This window comes from Lottia gigantea, assembly GCF_000327385.1.
Source record: "Lottia gigantea unplaced genomic scaffold LOTGIsca_15, whole genome shotgun sequence".
NCBI lineage: Eukaryota > Metazoa > Mollusca > Gastropoda > Lottiidae > Lottia > Lottia gigantea.
The window spans coordinates 3,516,635-3,534,302 of NW_008707797.1; the positions used below are offsets into that span (position 1 = coordinate 3,516,635).

At 33.5% G+C, this 17,668-nt stretch overlaps 2 protein-coding genes across 2 annotated transcripts; one reads left to right on the top strand and one right to left on the bottom strand.

Annotated features, from left to right (window-relative positions):
* Window positions 1-6,974: 6,974 nt before the first annotated feature.
* Window positions 6,975-8,600, bottom strand: LOTGIDRAFT_157992 (hypothetical protein; the record flags this gene model as incomplete). The annotated part of the gene is made up of 1 exon (XM_009050572.1): window positions 6,975-8,600. The coding sequence occupies one exon, from the start codon at window positions 8,598-8,600 to the stop codon at window positions 6,975-6,977; it is 1,626 nt and encodes a 541-aa protein (XP_009048820.1).
* A 7,368-nt stretch (window positions 8,601-15,968) lies between these two features.
* LOTGIDRAFT_157993 (hypothetical protein) lies at window positions 15,969-17,668 on the top strand (the record flags this gene model as incomplete). Its single annotated transcript, XM_009050573.1, has 2 exons — window positions 15,969-15,971; window positions 16,109-17,668. 2 exons carry the CDS (start codon window positions 15,969-15,971, stop codon window positions 17,666-17,668), a joined length of 1,563 nt encoding a protein of 520 aa, XP_009048821.1.

Genomic DNA, 17,668 nt, shown 5'->3' on the forward strand with positions numbered 1-17,668 from the left:
TAAGGTTAGTATAGAGTTATAGAGTTAATACAGTATCGTCCAATCTGAGTAAAATGAACATCTGGATGTTCGTTATGTTTTTTCTGTTACAATCCATGTTCTTGCCAGATTGTTATGCATCTCTTGTTCTGGGTTATTTAATATTCATCCAATCAAATGCTTTATTCAATCACAAAATTTATTTTTTCCCTATGGCTTGCATTATCTTAACAGTTAACTTAAGTTATGAACGGAGGAAAGGCAAATGGAAACAAGTTCGGATTTTATCAAGCGTTTGAAATAGATCAATGGTACCACTGACGTGACAATTGGTAATTCCCTCGCTATGCAATAATTCTGTTCCGGAAATAAAAATCATCATATATTTGGTCTTCCCAGCTTTTAGCACAGACTGTCTTGCCTAGATTCTCTGATCTATAAATAAGTGTTTATGGACTCTACTTACTAGCTAATGATATCGTTCCGGTCTAAAATAATACGATACTGATTATATGAGAATTAGGAAAGTATTCGTGATACAACTATCCATTATTCAGTTTACCAACTGATAGAGCTTTATAATACCTACATAAGTTTATGTCAATTTTCAAAAAGCAACTTCCAGCGTCTGGTTCCTGTACATTAAAATGCTAATGAAACTTGGTAATGGATTAGTTGGTATCAGGAACAATACGTCATGTAGTTTAATCCAAATCAAAAGACTAACCTAATTCTAGCAGAGCATTTGATTTGTTGAATAATATATGACTCAAAACATGAGATGTATAACAATCTTGTCAGATCATGAATGACAAGTGAAGTCATCCTCAGATAAAACACGAAGAAAAATATCAAGATTTACAAATTAATCAGATTGTTTGAACGGCGATGATTTTAAAATAATAATCTCATTGATTTCAAAATTAATTGTCCCTGCTTTTTTTTTTATCCGACAAAGATATCGATTGCGTTTTAAAATTTGACATTCCTGATATCAGCATTTTAATTGTTTTAATAAATTGTTATGATTTTGTTCAGTGTTTTAATATTTCGTTACGATTTGCTCTGTGTTTTAATGTTTTGATACGATTTTGCTTTGTGTTTTAATATTTCGTTACGATTTTGCTTTGTGTTTTAATATTGCGTTACGATTTTGCTTTGTGTTTTAATATTGCGTTACGATTTTGTTCTGTGTTTTAATATTTCGATACGATTTTGCTTTGTGTTTTAATATTTCGTTATGATTTTGTTCTGTGTTGTAATATTTTGTTACCTTTTTGTTCTGTGTTTTAATATTTCGATACGATTTTGCTTTGTGTTGTAATATTTTGTTACGATTTTGTTCTGTGTTTTAATATTTCGATACGAATTTGCTTTGTGTTTTAATATTTTGTTACGATTTTGTTCAGTGTTTTAATATTTCGATACGATTTTGCTTTGTTTTTTAATATTTTGTTACGATTTTGTTCTGTGTTTTAATATTTCGTTACGTTTTTGCTTTGTGTTTTAATATTTCGTTACGATTTTGCTTTGTGTTTTAATATTGCGTTACGATTTTTTTCTTTGTTTTAATATTTTGTTACGATTTATCTGCAATGTCTTTTGATATTTCGTTACGATTTATCTGCAATGTCTTTTGATATTTCGTTATATTTTCTGTATCCAAATTTAAAATGACAGATTCGCCATCCGTTTGACCAATTGTACTTTAGTCTCAGAAACGGGATTTCTTTTTAGAAAGCGAAACTCCTCGTTTGAGGTATTCTCGAAGGAATTAATGAAATTTTTATACAATTCTAGAACGCGTATTTCCGAAGAATATTTACATATATTCAAGACCCAAATCAACTCCCGAAATTGCGAACAGTCTGGTCTGTTTAAATATCATTTCAGTACGATTTTTTCTCTAATATCATGTTTCGTTACAACTGTTACTGTCTCTGATCTAGTTAGTTTATGATCGATGGAATAAAGGTAACAGTGTAGACAATGGCCTGTGATGTTTTAATTAGTTGACGAACACTGTTATTTATGTTATCAATGTTCTTTGTTTATCAACCTAATCAACGATATACACTGATAGAATATAAATTAATGACTAGGGGCTTATTGGGAGCAACATCAAAACTTGGGAATCTCGGATATATATATGTTTAACGTAATGCAAAGCAAGAATATATCTCTATGATCAACACATAGATTTTTGACGTTTGGAAATGCTGGAACAGCCATGACCGGTAGTGACAAACGTACACCATGTCACAAAGCATCATTTTCCCGTATGTACCCCATCTCTAATTATAACCAGGTTGTATACCTAGATCCATGGACAGTTGCAATCGATTTGAAAGAGAATAATGGTTAATGTAGATTTCAATGCAAATTCATTGCCATCCACAATCGTTAACCCAATTTAGTTTTAACATTTAATTGTGGCAAGGTTTATGATTGTGCAACTGGAAAGATAGGGGCTGACGGTGACCTCTTCGTGGACATATATAGTGCCAAAAAAGTTGGGCATGCAACTTCCGTTTTCTTCAATGATTGATCGTGGTACAACGTATTCAGAGTATATGATTGATGATTAAACATGATACTTCGACAGGATGTTCGTTATTATATATATGATATGATATGATATTACGTGTTATTTTATTAGTTATAATACGACAATAAACAATAAATAACAATATTTATTGTTTCGTTGTTTATATACGTCAACTATAATAGATAACTCGCTCAGTTAATAATATATCAGTAATTCTCTAGGGTAATAACAAGTTTTGATTTTCAATGAAGTAATTTTTAATATCATAATATATATTGACAGTTTCTTTATGTTTTAGAGAAGGCTATTATTCAATCCATCATATTATTATAGTTACAATGACAATATTTGACTCTGTGTAATGAAGTTGAAAGAGCAAGTTCTTTGATGGATGTTTCGTCAAAAGAATGTTTCTGTGTCAATTGGTCGCGATAGGCACTTTTCATAATTATTTGGCCCAGTTTCTTTCTCGCAAAATTATAGCAATAAATCCGTTTTTTATATCAACAAACCTGTTACTGGTTTCTGGCCTCCATGTCTCTTTGATCAGTGGCATATCAAGGATTTCATTGACGGTGGGCTCCCCTTTGCTTGTGGGGGTTAGTGGAGGCCTCCCCCTGGATAATCTAGGAAGGCAGAGAATGGATCATCCTTTTTTTAGAATTTGAATTTTGTTAATGAGAGTAAAATAAAGAGAGTTTTTTTATAGCCCGAGAGAGAGGGGGTGGGGGGTGTTTTGTGACTTTTGTCAATGAGTAAGGCAGCTTGGTACCAGAACAAATTAGATAGTATTTAAAATCTATGAGATTGAATAGAGTGAAACGTTTGCTTATGATGATTGCTTTAAGCTTTATCCCATAAGTGTAAAATAATTGTTATTTCTGTAGCTTGTTTTCAACAAAGAAATAAAATCCCAGTAAGTTCTGTATGCCTACCGATAGTTTTAGAACATTTAGAACGTCGGAGATTACCGCCTCATACATAGAAATCAGAAGTGACTTGTATGTTAATTTACTATAAAAGTATGAAAGATGTAGACGAGTGAGACGATACATTGACATCAACAGCTCTTACCTGGAATATAAGTATAATTCTATACATTTTACATCCATTGTTAACACATTCATTCATTGTGTTGATTATTCAGAAGCTAATCCTCTGTATGCACTATACATATCTTCTAATCATAGGTCGAAGATGTACACAATGGTACTTGCTGAGGGTTTGTAGTCCTTTGCGTTTTCATTTTTCATTCGCAAATATTAAGCGGACACACTTAGGGTCAAACGTTTGTAATTGTATATATGACACGGTGTCCAGTGCTCTTGATCTAGGCTATAAAGTTAACTATTGAAACTATATTTGGGGATACTCCTAATGTTAATCAACGAATATTTAATTGTTGCACTATTCCAGAGATTGCGTTAATAAATGTACATAACAGTTATTGTTTTCTCTCAGTAAGAAGCAGTTTGTGTATGTGACTCAATAACTGTCCAGTGAGCTCAGTTATATTGAAAGACCTCTGAGAAAACACAAGTTAGATGCCCCTCATAACAAAATTCTTAATTCCAATACCCGTTCCGAAAAATTACGCGATGCTTGGGATTTGGATAAAGACATTTCACATGAAATTATAATCATAAATCATAAATTGGACAACCGTGCTGTCCTGTAATTCAATGAAAGACCTCGAGAAAACACTAAGTTAAAACACGATATATTCTACTAATCCAACCTTAAATCTTTATTTCAATGAAATACATGGAAAATAACTTCCGATGTTAGCTTGATGCGTGGAAATCAGGGATAGATACTTCCAACTGAATATTGCTTCTTGATCATAAATTGGAAAAGTGTCCCGTCTTGTTATGTTAACTGTCCAGTCCTATGTTCGGAACTCGGGAAATCACTAAGACATTAACTGGATAGCTATATCCAATCCTAGCTCACTCAAGTCCCAATCATCAATCTTATTTAAAGGGATAGAGTCGCCATTTTCATGGGTAAATCGTACCTGGGTCTCAAAAACGAGCAAAGTTCGGCTTAACTAATCATTAATAATGTTCGCAGCTTACCGTCGAAATTTTAGCCTTCCTATTCACGTGTATCCCAAATAATCAAGGTTTGAAAGTGACGCGTCGTCTTACTCGGAGTCTCCATTTTGAAGAACTGTGGCCTTTAAATATACAATAGTACCTGATGAGTGTATTAACAACACACAAAGTAAAGATAGATTTACTGAATCAATCATACTCGCTGCGTTCGATTTCTGACTCCATTAGATATTCTATGTTACCAAGTATTATTTCTATTGTTGAAAGGTATTGTCATAGGCGTACGGACCAAAGGCCTGTTGGGGGAGGGGGGATCAGACTGGTCTGTCCGAATTTTACCTGCATTTTTCTTTGTTATCGGATTTTTGCCCGATATTTTTTCGGTTCGGATTCAAATATTGTTTGGGGATCTTGATCTGCATTGACAAGGTGCTGCACCTTAGATGTATTTGATGAGGCCAAACCAGGCAATTAAAACCATTCTCACATAATAAAAACTTTCAAATTTCTTCCTGCTCTCCAGGTCCACATAGAACCATTGTTTTACAGTTTGCATCTACCATCTTTTGTATTGTAGTCAGGTGATCTTTCCGCATTTGTGTTAACTTTGTGAAATAGTTATATTTTCGCGATTGTAGTCTGTATGACTTTGTTTTAATTGTATACATATTATCACAGGCGTAGAAGACACCCCTCCACAGACTCGCCCCTTCGGAGCTTGTATTCGTGCTTCGCCTGACATCTCAACCTTTTAAAATTTTCAGGCAAACCAGTCATTACGAAATGTTGTGTTTGCAATAATATTTCTTATCATAATATAACATTTGTGATCAGTTCCCTCCCTTGAAATATTGTAATTGAATAAATCTAGTTTTATCAGTTACAAAGTGTAGTCGTTTGACAAGATTCTTCTTAAGACTGGTATCCAAAAGCTTAGCTCTGTGTAGTGCAAGTGGTCTGTTGTACAGGAGATCTAAATGGAAGAGGGTCTGTCCAATTGCCTTTCGTGTTCTGGTGGAATTCATTATTCATTATTTGAAGAAATTGTTTGTCTTCTCATCATCCTTGGGTGTTAGCTTGCTGTTCAGGAAGTTCTATAACTGATGTTTTCTCAGTTGTAAGCTGTTCTGACAATGTTCTAAAATGTGTTGCGACCATTTGTTAAGGTATGTGTTATGTTGACGTTTATTACTGTTGGTCTGTGAGTTTGGTTATATATGTTACTTCCCTTGAACAGTCAATTCAAAGGAGCATTAATAATAATTAATTTATAAAGATCCCTGGACTTGACTGATAATTTTAAAAGTTCAAGGGACGTAACTGATACAAATATATTTATTCAATTACAACTTAAATAACAAAAAATCAACATTTTATAAAATTCAGTATTTTTTGATTGGATAAATTTTAAAATCAATTTTTAGTGATTAACCAATCAGGTGATTGCAGCAGTAAAACCATCTTAAACTAAGTTTTCGATAACAAGGCTACAGGTTTCCTGTAAAAGATTCTTGAGTAAAAATATTACCAATTTTCATATCGGCATCGATAAAAGAGTAAAAAGAATAAATTTTAGTTTATAAAGCTCAAACTATATTATATAAGATTAAAATTTAAAAATAATAATCACTATATTAGGATAAGAAATTAGGCGAAAAAGATTAGCGTGCCACTCTGTCTCAATACTAAAATGTAGGCAGGTGGAAATGGTTATTGGTTTCACAAATTGGGCCTCAAATGGGCAACACAAATCAGCGCACAGTCCTATACACGTAATAAAGGAATGCACTATATTTCAAAATATTTGAGGTAGCGCAATGTGGGAAATATGACACAAGCACTATGTAACACAACACAAATAGGATGACACAGAAAATGCCAAAAGAATCACTGAGATAAAAACAAGTCCCTCTTTTCATTCTTCTTCTCACCAGTCTTCTCTTTTTGACTTTCACTTCTATTAAACATTCTCTTATCATACTTCCATTTCCATCTTTTACTACATCAACCATCAGCTAAACAAGTATCATGATGATGACAATGATTACGGTTCAAACCACCTGAGCCTAAATATACACGGACACCATTCTCCTTTTCAAATTTTGTAACTTCTCTTTGGTAACTAGCTGCGGTCGGAATGGGCACTAAAATGGTGTTTGGTCTCTCCAATTCATGTCGTTCATGTCCAAAATAGACATGCACATTGAAGAAATACACACAATTAATCAGAAACAATTATACAAGCAATATAAAACAGTAAATATGTCAATTTGGCAGATTTAAATACAAATGTCTAAAACTGTAGATATTTGTTTTTGAGATGTACACTGAAATATTTTTATGAAATGATTTGGGTTTGTTCAAAACGACAAGAAAGCACGTTAAGATCGTTAAGATCCAAGTCTTTGGCTCAAACATTCAATAGCATTCTTCTGTATAAGCAATTCTTCTCTTACTCTTTGGTGATTTGCTTCGTTTCGCTCACGTTGTTTCTTCATCTCCTCGAACAGATTGGTAAATCTCTCTTCAAATTTACTATTTTGTTCTGAGAATAATCCTTGTACCTGGGCGACTAATGTTTTATTTCTCTCTTCAATTTTACTTTCTTGATTAAGGAATGCTGCTTGTACCTGGGCGACTAATGTTTTATTTCTCTCTTCAATTTTACTTTCTTGATTAAGGAATGCTGCTTGTGCCTGGGCGACTAATGTTTTATTTCTCTCTTCAATTTTACTTTCTTGATTAAGGAATGCTGCTTGTACCTGGGCGACTAATGTTTTATTTCTCTCTTCAATTTTACTTTCTTGATTAAGGAATGCTGCTTGTGCCTGGGCGACTAATGTTTTATTTCTCTCTTCAATTTTACTTTCTTGATTAAGGAATGCTGCTTGTACCTGGGCGACTAATGTTTTATTTCTCTCTTCAATTTTACTTTCTTGATTAAGGAATGCTGCTTGTACCTGGGCGACTAATGTTTTATTTCTCTCTTCAATTTTACTTTCTTGATTATGGAATGCTGCTTGTACCTGGGCGACTAATGTTTTATTTCTCTCTTCAATTTTACTTTCTTGATTAAGGAATGCTGCTTGTACCTGGGCGACTAATGTTTTATTTCTCTCTTCAATTTTACTTTCTTGATTAAGGAATGCTGCTTGTACCTGGGCGCCTAATGTTTTATTTCTCTCTTCAATTTTACTTTCTTGATTAAGGAATGCTGCTTGTACCTGGGCGACTAATGTTTTATTTCTCTCTTCAATTTTACTTTCTTGATTAAGGAATGCTGCTTGTACCTGGGCGCCTAATGTTTTATTTCTCTCTTCAATTTTACTTTCTTGATTAAGGAATGCTGCTTGTACCTGGGCGCCTAATGTTTTATTTCTCTCTTCAATTTTACTTTCTTGATTAAGGAATGCTGCTTGTACCTGGGCGACTAATGTTTTATTTCTCTCTTCAATTTTACTTTCTTGATTAAGGATTGCTGCTTGTACCTGGGCGACTAATGTTTTATTTCTCTCTTCAATTTTACTTTCTTGATTAAGGAATGCTGCTTGTACCTGGGCGACTAATGTTTTATTTCTCTCTTCAATTTTACTTTCTTGATTAAGGAATGCTACTTGTACCTGGGCGACTAATGTTTTATTTCTCTCTTCAATTTTACTTTCTTGATTAAGGAATGCTGCTTGTACCTGGGCGACTAATGTTTTATTTCTCTCTTCAATTTTACTTTCTTGATTAAGGAATGCTACTTGTACCTGGGCGACTAATGTTTTATTTCTCTCTTCAATTTTACTTTCTTGATTAAGGAATGCTGCTTGTACCTGGGCGACTAATGTTTTATTTCCCTCTTCAATTTTACTTTCTTGATTAAGGAATGCTGCTTGTACCTGGGCGTTTTGTTTCTCGATTATTTTAGTCATCTCCTCTCTTGTCTGGATGACTTCCCATAGCATTTGATCTATTTCCTCAGACACATTCTCAGTGGACCCGAGTGGGTTTTGTACTAGTTGATCCACCATATTATGTCAATAAGTTATCACCAAATAACAAATTCTCTGACTACCCTGTAAAATATATATATAAAAGAGATATATTTTGAAAGTGCACAAGTGTCCAATGCTTTTAAATATTTTTGGAGGATAATTTCATATTATTTATATAATCGATATTTTTTTAAAATTTTGATTAGACCTACTTTAATTATCAACATTAATACGTGTTTTGATTAATGTATTTTCATTGTGATCCTAAAAATGCATTACCTTAAGGTCTCGATCCAACTCCTCCCCATCCTAGGTCTAAACAACCCCTGATTCGAGAAAGACGCTTCCTTTTATACACTGAAAGGCTAAAGAACTTTTCACTTGTGAAAATACTGAAAATTATTTACAGACACTGTTTCTGACATCTGTAGTCAACAAATTTAAATTTAACATTCCACTGATCCTTTTTGTTTCCGTAAAACCCACTTCACATTTGTGTTCAAAATGGGGTGGTTTACCCAAAAGCAGATTACAAAAGTGAATTGAGACCCAGTCGCTGAAACGTTTCGTTTGCATTCGTCATTTCGATTCAGCAGCCATGCCAAGATTATCAGGAAATGAGAGACAACAAGCGATAGAAAGACTGCAAGCGGGCCGGACTATACAAAACCATTCAACGTCAACGTCGCCGGCCGCGTATAGTGATAATCCAAATGTTACCATTCTAAGACAAGATTGGTAGGCCTACGTGATATGCTAACATCTGCAAAACCGAACGACCACTAAACAGCTGGAGAAACCATTGGCAACAGCCCGCGTGTCATCTGTGACCGTACAGTCCGACGTCGCCTTACTACCAATATCTGCTCATTGATCGATCCTGAGAGATCATCATAGACAGGCAAGGCAGCATCAAACTTGGTGTCAACATCAATGGAGTCTCAACGATAGATGTCAGAGTCAGGGTCTGGTGAAGGGACGAACGTTATACTGATGCTTGTGTTATAGACCTTTTTAGAATATTGGTACAGACAGAGATAATAGAATCATAGCTCTTCGCAACGCTGACCCCACATCGACACTTTTTTGACCGTCGCCTAAACCGCACTTTGCAGGAAGACAACGCCGACTCAACTAAGTACGCCCATTGCCGACAACTGCAGAAGAACTGTCGGTAAAGTGTCTGGGGACCAACCCACGTAAAAGTCGTTTTAAACAGTAAATTAAATGGTGTGAAACACAGAATTTCTCTGATAACTAAGTTTGTTATTTCAAATTTAAAAAAAAGAGTAATTGAAACGTAGAAGAAATGTGGCTCAGCAACGACATTGCACTTCCACAAGACCCAATATATTAATGAGCAAATTTTCTTGATACCATCTGATAAGGTTTCTTGCTAGATAGAGGAATTTGTTGCTTATTTTAGACTGTAATTTCAGCCTTGATAAATTTTGAAATATTATGTTGTTGTCTCCTATTGATTTTGAATTAAGTTATTATTAATCCAGTTTATTCTTCCAAAGAATCGTTCAGTATAATACTAATAATATGAATGTATCAAACGGTACTACTAACAACCACATTTATACTTATCATGAAATAACTTTATGAATATTTTATCCAGGTGTCTAGTATAATAATAATAATATGAATGTATCATAGTGAAAGAATGGCCTGTGGCCCCCATGGAAAGTTTTGTGGCCCCTGTGCGCCCCCCTCACCTAATACTTCATAGTAACGCTACTGGGATGTGAATGAAATTTTTAAAAAAAATTACCTTTCAGGTTCTATTTCAAGCAGAATAATATTCTGTATAAAACTTACCTAGAGAAGTAATTCTTCAGACAACGTTCAGCTGCTCTTTCAAATATTCTTATGACGGGTTTGCTCATATTTATTACTTACATTTGTTGCAACAACAAAAGCATTTTAATAGGAATAATAGGAAAAAACATATTACAACAGAGTTTTGAAAAACAATTTTTTTAATTTTTACAACTAATATTCATATATCTATTGACCATTGTCATATTTCCAACTCATTGTTCCACAGGGGGGGGGGGGGAACCGGGACATCACCAGCAGATTGTCTCTATTGTGGTTTGTAATTTCCAAGTACATGTTATCCGAGTGTAAAGAAAATACCACCTTTGAAGTTTAGGTTTATCCAGATGATGGGAGATGTCGAAACGATGGCCGTTAATTCTTTCTCTCAAAGAGTTTTTAGTTTCGCCTAAGTGACCGCAGGAAATTTGTCTTGACCTCCATCTAGGCCTGTATCACCTTAAAAAGTTTGTAAACTTTGAAGGGAAGTGTGAAGAATAATAAATGAAAACCATCAACTCTGTTTTTGAACGAATCTTAGACTTTTCATAACTTTTAAATTACTAGTTCTGATTGGTTCAATGTGTTGTACAAAGTTAATAATGATATCATATGACTGAAAACAGTTTCCATACAACATTAAGGTGTGTATTAACGACCAACGTGTCTTTAAACATAATCTATTCACAGATTCTAATTAAGGGCGTGTTGCAAAGAGTCTTCTAAGTCATACGAAACTACGTATGTTTCTTACATGGAAATAACACACAACCATTTTGAATCTCTTCCTCGGCTTACTAATTTGAATTTTGATAAAGGTAATAATATTTCAACTAAGCCTTCAATTCACCTTTAAAGGCTTAGAAATAGTTGTAAATGTGATTTGAAGGCTTTAAGTAAGTTCTATTTAATAACCTACAGTTATAAGAAGTGAGCAAGACAAAAAACATGACGTCTTTTTATAACAAGAACTTCAGTGAACAATGAATGCATGCAGTTATGTTTTCAACAACTTGCTATCCAAGTACACGATCACAACATGTTATATGATCAAAAATGGAATCGAACAGGCTCATTTTAATGCTTTTTTTAATGCTTTTTCAAATGATATTTATATCTGCATGACTTATCCAAACACGAATGATGTACGTCGAATTGTCACGTCGATATGCAGAAGTTCAAATTGAAACCGAGACAACTGAACATTGTTTGCATATAGAGAAACAGAGATGAATGTAGTTTTTAATTGTTGTTTCTCTAAACTAGCCCTATTTTTCCAAGGCCTAAATTTCGGACATGAAAATTATACTTTAAATATCAAATTGAAATGAGATAGGTGTAGGTCTAGGTTACGATCATTGTCTATTGATGAATAGGGTGGATATATTTGTATTCACTTGGTTTATGACGCCAAAGTCCGGAGAGGGTAATATTTCATTTCATTTATCATGAGAGCGAAATTAAAAAGAGCAATTTCATTTACTTTAATTTCATTTTTTAGGGATTACATCGATTGTGGTAAAATATTACCTGTAAATCGGTATGGCAGTGGTTTCGTCACAAATTATCCTAAAAACAAGGGCTCTCATTGATGAGGCATTTAGGGGAGTGGGCCATTGGGCTTGCCCCCTCAGGCCTATGAAGGGTCAATGGATACTTAATAAAACTTCATGAGAAGTTTGCGAAAATACTGTCAATGTGATGAAAGAAGGAGAAAAAGAGACGACTGACAATTGTACTTTATCAAAGTCAATCCATTGTTTCCATTGATGACCTATGATCAACATAACACAATATAAAAACCGAACAATTCTTTCCACGTGTTGTACCAAGTTTGAGAATCTACATTCTACATGTATTGTCACGTTGATAGTCCGTAATTTCATTTATAAATCATTAGTGCTCTTTTGCCAAATGAGGATTTTCGCTGACACGAGTTATTAAAGGGCCTTTGGTGCCCTTTATTTTGCGGCACTGGACCTTGTCTAAGGGAAAAAACATGTTTTGCTCTTGTCTTGTAATCCCCATGTGCTCGAATGTCATCAATATTTTATTGATGTCGACTATCGACCAAGGGGAAGTAAATTATACTACAAACAACAATAAATTAAATTTAATTACATTTGACTACAGGAATCTATAACAAACAAAATATCGTATAAAAAACATTTTTTAAGAATAAGTTTCCCATATGACATTCTACAGCTCAAATATTATCGAGTGAAGGTGAAATATTTTTTATAAAACTTGATATTCATATATAAAAATAATCACTTAAAATATGATAATTGGATAATTTATCAAACATATTCTCTCTTTAAACTTTCAAACAATTCCGTGTCTAACCAAGACGTCTTTTATCACTTGGTTTCCACTTTCAACTCCCTTCACGCGTTCTTCAATTTTCTGAAGCTCTGTATCATAATGACTTGTTTTTGTGTTAATATGTGTCACCAGACTGGAAAGCTTCGTGTTTATCTCGTCGATTTTTCTATTTTGATCCACGTTTTGTTGATATAACATCTTCATTAACGCGTATAATTCGTCGCCCTGCTTTTCAGATCTTGCATCCTGCTTTTCAGATCTTTCGATTAACTTATCAACCTTCTGGTTTAATTCCTCAGTCATCTTTGAGTTTAAAGTATATTCTCTTTCTTCGCTGGAAAATATACAAAAGGTTTTATCTTCTTGACGCAATATTTTGCTTATTTTCGATGTCAAAGAGAGCACTTGTTAATCTTTTTTCATCAAAAATTTCAAGAAGGCAATTGCTGGTCACGTTACAATATTGTTGCAATAATTCTTATATAAATCTTATTATTTACAAGACTGTTTTATTCCATCCTCATTAACGAATGCCAGTCTAACTTTTCCCTTTTGCAGCTCTATAGAGGTTACAGTGGCGTTTCGCCCCCAATTTCAATTTTAATTATCATTTTTCACAGTGAAAGAATGGCCTAAGGCCCCACTGGAAAGTTTGTGGCCCCTGTTCGACTCCCTCTCTTAATGCTCCTTATATTTTCCTAAGCAGCTCTATAGAGGTGAACTAAATTCAAAAATATTTACCTTTTAGCTTTTATTTCCAGCAGAATAATTATGTTTAATATAAATTAAATATTTCTTCCCAGCAAGTAATTCTTCAGAGAACGTTCTGTTGCTCTTTCAATATTTGAATATCCGCTTTACTAATTTATGTTATTTATATGGGATTAACTATTCAGAATGTATGTTTTGAAATTTGAATACAGGGCAGGTTTATACTGCTCTACATTTTAATTATTTGCGTATCGTTATATATATTCTGATTACACCATGCTATGATTAATTAAGTGCAGGAATAAGAATATTTGTTTGTGAACACAATAGAGACAACAGTATTGTACAAGTTTTACAATGATATCATATGACTGCAGACAGTTTACCTATATGAAGGTGTGTATTCACGACCATTGATTCTATTCAGAGTTGTGTTGCTTAAACCCTTTTGAAATAATTAAAATGAAACCTCTTTTCATGTTGTTGAACATTTTAAGATGTGAGATTTCACATACATTAGAAAGCTGTTTATACATCAGCCATATTGAATCCGGAACAAGCCTCTAAAAGCAATCAAACATAAAAAATCCTTAAATATACATGTAATATACATGTAAATAAATATGTATTAAAGTGCAGTTTTTTCCAAAACTATCTAATGTTTTAAGAAGGATAAACAGACCGTAGCCAGACTTGGTTGTTAGGAGAGGCAAATAATATAATATGAATTTATATGAATAATATAATATGGTTTTTAATAATATATATCCGGAGAGGCAATGATGTATGGTGTTTAGTTGCAGTAGTGGAACTAATCAGTTGTCAATTTTTTTAAATCCATGTGTGTACAAAATTATCAGCGTTTGAAAGTTAATAAGACGACTCGTCTTTCATTCATATTTAGAAAAGACATGTATGAAAATAGAACAAAATTTTGAAAATAAAAAAATAAATAATTTTCTACTGAGATAAAATATTAAAGTAGAATCTTAAATATTTTGTCAACAACGTAACTCAGATTCTATTTCAACATTTTTATATCGCATCAATATTATTCATGTTATGAAAGATCACGTGTTTCTCATTATAAGAGGTATGTAAACCGATAGATAAAAAATGGTAGATATCAAGTTTTAGCATGTTATGAAAGTTAACATTGTATTTCGATCCAATACATATACAGGTATAATTTAACAATGTGATAAATATTAAAGAGAGCAATCTTGTTCTTAAATAATTCTATTAATGGGCAAAACATCTATATATATCAAATAATAAACGATTCTTTATAAATTATATTAGCGCAATGGAAGAATCCACTCTTATTTTGATAGAAGATATTATAACTCCGACGTGTTTTGGGAGTTGTCGCACGGAACAGGGATACATCGGTTCATTCCTCGTAGTGTGGCCTCTCCAGCATGCTATTGGGAAAATATATATTCAACTCGGCCAACCTGTTATAGGGAGGAAAGTGTGTTTATTTTGACATTACCTATGATCGAATAACAAATTTAAATTGATCGCTGATAGCATAGTTTTGGCAAAATACCAAATTTAACTTAATTGAGATAAATTGGTGTTGTTTATAAGGGGAATATGGCGCAACAGAGGACTTACTATAGAGGGGTTTAACACACAAGTATAACATAAAATCAACACAGACGTCACTTTGTTAGCAGCAAAATGCTAAAATACAAGATTATCATGAAAATATGGTATTTTTCTGTATTTTATGTTCTGCACTATATAAGGAATGGTGTTAGCTAAAAAAAACCTATAGGATCACTTTGTTCTGATTCGATAAAACAATAAGCAAAAGGGAGAAAACTCTTTCACAACATCACAGTCTAAGAAGGATTGAGTGATGAATGAAACGATGAATTATTTCAAGAAACATTGACACTGCTATCGGATGGTGGTGGGGCAGCGGCACTTGACCCTTCTGTCATCTACGACTATGTTGGTAGGTATACCAAATTTGCCTCACTAAATTAAAAATGAAAGCAGAAGAGAGATTGTGACTTATCGTCTTTATCCATGATTAAATATTCATTGAAATATATCAGTCTAGAATGAACGTATCTATACAGCACATTATCTGTGACACGTTTTAAAACTAATGATAGATTCCCAGTTATTCAGAGTCAAAAAAAAATCTTTGTTTCGTAGAAGGAAATTAAAGACCATATTTGGAAGTAGATCAGGAAATCTTTAGATTCTAATTTCTACTAAGTGACAAAATGATCGCATAATAGTTTCCATTTTTGCATAATCATCGTATTTTTAACTAAAACTTAAGTAACTTTATAACTTAAGTAAAACATTCACGTATTCTACTCTTTTTATATGAAATTGAGGTCGCTCATGTCCATCCGTCTAACTGGCTAATAATCGAATAAATACATAAATAATAATGCGGGCGCACATCTTTAAACTTAAAAAATATGATTAATTTGAGTGAAATAGAGTAAATTGTTCACTGGTTCAAAGAAAACGTCGAACAGCACATCTCCAATACGAACTGCTTTTTTCTGATAAATTATGGTAAGTTAGTACTAAAAGTTTTGAAAAACTCACAGACTAGCCTCTATCATCCAACCATTCTTTGTCTGGGCGTCAGAGACTAACCATTCTTTCCATTTCAGACAATACCTTTTATTTTCTCCATATTGTAATTGCAGGAACCAAGGCTTGGAGACAAATTCCTGAGTGGTTTATGGAAAGAATCAAAAGCTATTTTAAAACTGATGATATTAACCGTACCAACTCAGTTATTGGTGGCTCTCCCTTGTTCACTTTGTATTATGTTTGATGGACATGTTAGTGTTACAGCTTTGGATGCTGTGGGTATTGGATTGGCGTATATTTATTCCACGGCGTTTTCTACATCTATCGGACTAGGCATCACTTGTGAGGTTCTGTTTTCACAGGCACACGGAAGTACAAAACGCTCATCACTTGGTCTCGTCATTCAGCGCTGTCTCGTGATATCTTTTCTTCTCTTTTTATTGAATGGAGCTGTGGCAACCCATTCTTATATTCCTATCAAATTTCTTGGAAAAAGTGACCAAACGGTAGAGGAATATTATCATTTTATGCTTGCTGCAATTCCAGGATTTTGGGGATTTTCTATAATGTTGATCGAAATGAAATATTTACAATGTCAGAAAATTGTTAAACCGTGTGTTGTAATAGGAATTATTGTGAATATTTTACATGTTATGTTTGGTATACCTATAACATTGTGGACTAGTTTAGGTTCCATTGGAACTGGTTTATCATTCAGCCTCACCTATTGGTTGTGGGCGATTCTGCTTTTCGTTTATATCAAACTGAGTAAAGTTTATGTCGAAACATGGGTTCCATGGTCAACAGAATGCTTCAATTATTGGTGGCCGATTCTCAAAATAGCCATTCCAAATGCCTTCATGTTGGCTCTAGAGTTTAGTCTTTTCCAAGCATTTATTTTTCTCTCCGCTATGTTGGGTAGCTACTATTTATCTGTTTATCTCATTGCTGCTAATATTTCCGAATTCACTTTCAATATGTATCTTGGTTCATCCAGTGCTGTTATTATACAGATTGGAAACTATCTTGGAAATGGCGATTACAAAAATGCTAAATTGACAGCACAAGCGTCTGTGTTTCTAGTAGCATGTCAGTCAGTCGTAGATTCTTGTATAATATTAGCACTATGTTATGTGTTACCTTTTTTATACAGTAACGATAATCTAATTATTAGAGAATCCAGACCACAAATAATTCTAATGGCCATAGTTCATTTATTGACTGGAGTAGGATATATTTACGGAGGTCTTCTGAAAGCCTGCAGTAAACTGCAATTTGTTATGATAGCCCGTATCGTGTGTTGCGGAATTATTGGGCTTCCTGTAGCATACTGTCTCATGTTCTTGGCTAAGTTAAACTTGTATGGGGCCCTGATAGCCTTAAAAATATCATTTGTTTTACAATGTATTTTTACCTCCGTGAGAGCACATTTTTTAAATTGGAAACAAGAAGCATATTTAGCTGTAGAACAGGTTCATAAAACAACATCAATTGATAAAGACCATTATGAAGACTTGGTAGAAGATGTAAACTCTGTAAAAGAATCGACAAATTTGGTTTCAAAACCTCCAAATATAAACTGGAAGACACTGTTACAGAAAGGTTTCTTTATCGTGTTATTTACGGCTGTGTTTATAGGATCAATTTATATTAGTGTTTTAGATAGAGTTTAG